Source organism: Bison bison, unplaced genomic scaffold (genome assembly GCF_000754665.1).
Source record: "Bison bison bison isolate TAMUID 2011002044 unplaced genomic scaffold, Bison_UMD1.0 scf7180017864331, whole genome shotgun sequence".
In the NCBI taxonomy this organism is placed as follows: domain Eukaryota; kingdom Metazoa; phylum Chordata; class Mammalia; order Artiodactyla; family Bovidae; genus Bison; species Bison bison.
In genome coordinates this window covers 3,605,523-3,611,717 of record NW_011494903.1, presented here as the reverse complement: position 1 = coordinate 3,611,717, position 6,195 = coordinate 3,605,523, and the positions used below count along the sequence as shown (strand labels likewise).

At 42.0% G+C, this 6,195-nt stretch overlaps 1 protein-coding gene across 7 annotated transcripts in view; it reads right to left on the bottom strand.

Annotated features, from left to right (window-relative positions):
- FYB (FYN binding protein) overlaps window positions 1-6,195 on the bottom strand; it is a 181,550-nt gene that overhangs the window by 96,219 nt on the left and 79,136 nt on the right. For all 7 annotated transcript variants that reach the window (XM_010853737.1, XM_010853739.1, XM_010853743.1 and 4 more), the window contains one exon: window positions 3,461-4,622. In XM_010853737.1, the coding sequence (XP_010852039.1) occupies window positions 3,461-4,622 (1,162 nt within the window). The remainder of the gene's footprint in view (window positions 1-3,460; window positions 4,623-6,195) is intronic.

Genomic DNA, 6,195 nt, shown 5'->3' with positions numbered 1-6,195 from the left:
TCCATTGGTTTCTTAGGAGGAATAAACAGAAGGCAATGGCACCCCACTCCAGTGCTCTTGCCTGGAAAGTCCCATGGACTTTCCCAGGAGCCTGGTGGGCTGCCGTCTATGGGGTCGCACAGAGTCGGACACGACTGAAGCGACATAGCAGCAGCAGCAGCAGCAGCAGCGTGTATCTAATATGTAACAAGTCCTCAATCAATAATAAGCATTCTTTTTATTTTTAAAGGTTTTTTTTTTTTTAATGTGGACCATTTTTAAAGTTTTTATTAAATTTGTTACAATACTGCTTCTGTTTTATGATTTGGCTTTTTGGCCGTGAGGCATATGGGATTTTAGCTTCCAAAACAGGGATTGAATCTGTGTCCCCCTGCATTGGAAAGCACAGTCTTAACCCCTGGACCACCAGGAAGTCTCCTTACTGGCTGATATATTGGACAAAGATGATAAAAGATGGAAGGTAGATTTGGAAAAGATGTTTAAGGAATTAAACGTGAACCTGGAAAGGAAGGAATCAGGTAGAAGGTTAAGAAAAAAGTTCTAGAGTTTTGAAAACCTACAGAGTTAGATGAAGCTTCAATTAATTTGAATACTATGATACACTTTAAAACTCTGGTATTTTTTTATCCTTCCTAAATGGAATGCTAAACTACTTAGTATGGAACCATAGCAGTGGTGGGATTAGGAGTCAGCAGACCTGACTATTAAGAAAGTCTCTGTGTTCAGGAAACAAGTGTTCATTTTTGTGACGCATATACAAAGTTAATTTCTGCAGCACTGTTTTGAGGAGCAAAAGTTTAAAAACAATACAAACTGTTATATCAATTAGGTGAGTCATCCATGTACCTGAATATTATGCAGCTCAACAGTAACCTCTTATTAAAATGTGTAAAGATAGGCAGGGATTGTATTTTTATTTTAAAAATACAATCAAAGGATCAAAGCAATGCATACTGAATTTTATTTCTTCAGTAAAAGGCAAGAGGATTAATATCTATATTTATATTTGCTTGGGTAAGCATAAAGAAACTTTGGACAAATATAGCAATTAGAAGAGTGGTTTCTGTGGAGACCCAGCAAATGGTGGGGACTGACTAAAAGTTCTTTTCACTATATATCATGTTATAGTTGTTGTTTTTGAGTCAGATATAATTTCTACTTAAAAAATAAGTTAAAAATTAAATGCTTTTTTAAAATTGTGAATGCTGTAAAGGGGTGTTACTCAGAATTAGTTATGAATTGGATTGCTTTATACTGACAACAACTTGATGTCAGTTCAAATTAAGAAGATTGAGTTTTGAATTTATGGTTACCTTGGGGGAAAGATGGGGGAAAAGCCAGCTAGGGAGCTTGGGACTGACATGTATATACTGCGATATTTAAAATAGATAACCAATAAAGACCTACTGTATTAGGATAGGGACCTCTGCTCAATGTTATGGGGCAGCCTGGATGGGAGGGGAGGCTGGGGGAGAATGGACACACATATATGTATGGCTGAGTCCCTTTGCCATTTGCCTGAAACTATCACAACATTGCTAATCACCTACACTCCAACATAAAATATTTTTCTAATAATTCAGAATCCCACCTCCCACCAAAAGAAAAAAATAAAAGATTGAGTTTTGATTTCTGGAAGAGGTGGATGAAGAGGGAACAGTTTGAAGCATAATATGTATCAAGGGATCAGAGGGTAGAGCTGGGGTATGTTGATGAGAAGATTTAGAGTCTTAACTGTGTCATGGGACACTTGAGCAGTGGGGAGGCACATCCGGATGGGGACAGGGTTGCAAGGAGAAGGAGAAAGAGGGCAAGGATCAACTTGACTTCCTAAGCAATTTTGCTTGAGTCTCTGGAAGATGTATTTCACTGAAAATCAGCTCCAGGCTGACCTTGCTGGGACTACAGAGCCCAAAGAGGGCTTCACTGGCATTTCAATAGTGCAACAGCAGACATCTGAGTACCACCATTCAAACCAGGCAGTGCGGTGGAAATAAAGATGGCGGACGTGGAAGAAACCTCTCAAGGATTTCTATTTTGCATCAGGACAGTTTCTTTGACATGAAGTCAGAGCCATAAAATGGTGGTTATGATAGCTCATTTTTACCTGAAGCACAGAAAAATTAAGACAGGGAATTAGAAAGCGTCCTTTAGAAGATTAAAAAAAAAAACCCCAAACATTTCTGAGTTATGGATCAGTATTAGAACTAGCACATGATGGATGACATATGAGGACATAAGTGGAACAAGACTGACTTGTTCTAGAAAACAGATGATCCTGGGGTTATTCCAAACTTGTTTCAATGTGAGTGATTAATGGGGCATTTGATTAGTAATCTGTGGTTTGACATAGAGAATACTGATCTCAGGAAAGTGACATATTGCAAAATGCTTCTACAGGACCAAAATAAAACAAACTACCTTTATACTCAGAATTGCTTTAAATAGATCACACTCTTGTAAGTAAAAAAAGATACATCTAGTAGTGGTGTGGTCACTTGTAACCATCCTTTTCCTTTTCTCACGATAAACAACAATTGCACATTCTTTGCCTAAAGTCTTAATCATTTCAAGCATAAGTGAGCTTCTTTCATCACTCAGAGGGTTACCAATCTTTACCAAGTCATTCAGGATCAACTTTTATTGTATGCCATAGCAGGGTGGTAACATCTCTGATAGAAAATTAAACTATTTACCCAGAAGGAAAATAATGTGTCCCTCTGTCTGGCTTATTATCCTAAAGAACTACTTAAGCAATCAGGAATGTTCAGAAAACTTTATGCTGACTGAAAAACAACAGCTAAAATATAAAACAGTAAGTGCCATTTCACGAGTCCTTTGCATCTCTTCTTTGAATACTGGAATTAGGAGACACATGATAAATTTGTGGACATTTAAAATCATTTGTGACAAGGTTTCTCAACCTCTGCACGGTTGACATGCGGGCCTGGATAATTCTTTGTTGGGAGGAGCTAGCAGCGTCTCTGGGCTCTACTCGCTGGATGCCAGGGCACCCTGCAGCCGTGACAGTCAAATGTCCCCCGGGCTCAGCCACTTGACTCGGAGGCTGGCTCACCTTCTAATGCCTTTGTGGTACTAGAGGGAACACATCTCACTCTAAATTCAACAGAAATGAAATCCAACGAAAGAAGTAAATGAAATGGTCATCATTAAGCAAAACTACCTAGTAATCAAATGGATGTATTCCTCCCCAAGCCCCCAAACCAGCCCCCTCAAGGCACTTCCTCACAGAATAGAACTAAGGATTTCAACACTTTCAGAAGTCCCATACCAGAAAAAAGAAACCAAGAAAAAGTCATCATAGACACAGGCGTACTTGTTACATTCCTTGTTACAAATTTTGTTACATCATTCCTTGTTACAAATTTTTACCCAGAAGCTAGAACACCCTCTGATGGGAAGCAAAACATATGAAATAACAAAGGAGAAAAGAACTCACTGTTTCCAGAAGTGGCTTTCCGGAATTTCGACAGGTCAACGTGGGGTGGTCTGCTGGGTTTTGGTGGAGGGGGTCCCAGGGTAAACAAGGAAGGCAGGGGTTTCTGCTTGGGGGTCGCTGAATTCTTGTCCCCCTTTTCCTTGTCTTGATTTTGGCTCCAGGGCCCTGTCGATGTCAGCTTCGAAGGGGTCTTCAAGAACTTGGCAGGAGGAGCCCCAGGGGCCGACTCTTCCTGAGTAATTTTGTTCAGGAAGATGTTCTTAGCTGCATCCATCTTCCTATCTTCTCTTTTCTCTTCAGTATTTTTTGGGAGGCCTCCGGGGGCCCCTCTGTTTGCAGCAGGTTTCAGAACAACTCCAGGAAAAGGAGATACTGACGTCTCACCTCCGTGCTCTTTATTCTCTGGCTCTTCCCTGGCTGGTTTCAAAGGGCCAGACTTGGCCTTGGCTGCCAGGGGGACCAGGGGCCCTCTCTGTGGAGCCGCAGTCTTGGTGGGGCTCTCATCTTCCTGGGGATCCTCTGTACTCATGGGTGGCTTCGGGCCAAAGACAGGTTTGGGGAAGAGGGGCTTGGGGTCCAGATCTTGTGAGGCTGACAGAAACTTGCCTTTTGCCCCAGCCAACTTTGACAAGACTTGTTTTGGTTCATTCTCCAGGGCTGGAGGCATTGACCCCGGCTTGGGGCCTGGTTTTAAGTCATGGTCTTGGTTTACACTGGCAAGTGAAGGTTTAGCCCCAGGAGGCCAGGGAAACGCAGGTTTGGCATCTTCTTTTGGTAAGTTGATGGGCTTGGGGCCTACAGGTTTCAGAAATCCTGCTTTCACCTCGGAGTCTCTGGTGGCCGAGTTAGCCTGTGGTCCAAACCTGGGACTCACTCCCGCTGGCTTTAGAAATGGGGGCTTGGGCTCCTTGTCAGGCTTTTCCTCAGGAGAAGGTTTCACCCCCAGAGGTGGCTTGGGGGATCCAAACTTGGGCACGTTGTTCAGTCCTGCAGGAGGGCTCGCATTTCCTTGGTTGTTGAACAAGTTCTTTTTGGCTTGGACTCCTGAAGGGGAGTTTTGTCCTGGGACCTTGAAGGGCCGGTTGTTGACGGAGACCTCCTCCGTGGGGTTGCCCCCGGTGTTAAACTTCGCCATGAGGGACTTCACATCTGCTTTTCCATCCTGCAAGCACAGGGAAGAAACACTCGCTGAGAGACTGAAGTCTCACTTGCACAATTTAAAATACTACACTTTAAAGGTTTCCTGGTTTGAGGCCTTCAGCGTTGCTGATTGGTTCACGAGATATTGTAACATTTTTCTTCCTCTATGGCAAAATAAGTTGTGAGACTTTCTTCAAAGGGGAGGGCTGTGATACACAGACTATTTTTTTTTTGGTTGTCTTAGACTGACTTGGTATTTTTTTTGTTGTTAAGTCACAACTTCTCTTTCCTTCTTTCCTCTCACTGTTTCTCTAGCTCTCTTGTGGGATTTACTCTGAACTTGGTATTTATCTGTTTTGTTGAACTTGAAAAAAATGTGAAAGTGACTAACAAAAGACTTCTTCCATATTTTACAGCTGAGGCTCTTAAAGAGAAACTGTGTTTCAAAAATGAAAGCAAGCTCTTCTGTAAATTTAGGTTGCATGCTTTATACAGCATAGCCACGTTTGACATCTCTGTGGTTTGTGAGCCTGTTCTTGTTCATATATATATATTTAAGTCCATCTGTTTGCTCACAGGGAGATGTGGCAGAAAAACCCACTCATTTTTATATATAAGCAATAAAGTGAGTTTTGTTATACTTATCGATACATATTTAGTGTAAATGATTCAGCTGGAACCAGACTAGCAGGCCGACTGCACTCGTTTTCAAGGGGTATAGGGTCTGGGACACTGGAAAGGGGATGAGAAAGGGGCTGGAGACTCTCATTTCCAGAAGCTGGTTTCTCCAGTCTCCTGCTACTGTCTTTGTCCCTCTTGTCTAGAATCAGGGTGTTACCTAGGAAAGAGGGTGGGCTGTTACCTTCTCTGAGACTATAATCCTAAGTAACCTGGAAAAATTCATGGTTGGTTTCCTTTTTTCTCCCAAAAGCTGGGAGTTGAACTTTTGTAGTTCTTTCAGGAAATTAAAAAAAAAAAAAAAAATCACAGGTAACCATGACAGTTTCTATTTCTGTGCTTTAAAAATTCACTTAGAAAGGTTTTCTTATTTCCCACACTCACCGATCATTGCCACACGCCCGAGCATATTTCTTCTCTCAAGGCCCCACTCAGATACCAAGAAACCAGAGATCCTCTCTGGTTGGAAAGAACTGCTTCCTCCTCTTAAGTCATGTAGCACTGAAGGCACTGTGATGGACCCCCATGTTACTTTCTTTCATAATAATAAGAGCCACTGTTTAGTGTGTAAACACATGTGCTTGATTCATACAGGCATGTTATCTGTGTTGCCCCATGTCATTCTTTTGAAGGATGGCATCATTTAATTCCATTTCATAGGAAAGAGGTTGAAACTGCAGGAGGATGTGATGGTAAGAGCATGGGAACTTGGTTGCAATCCTCGTTGATTCACAGGACCTCAGTGATACAATCTATACAATGGGGATAATAGCAACTATCTGCCAGAACTGTCATATGCGTTAAAAATGGAGTTTGTGAAGTGCCTCCCTGACCCTCAGCCTGGGCTCAATGAAAGGAAACTACTCTTATTAGAAATGTTAAGTAGCATATTCAAGGGCTCACAGCCAGAAACCGTA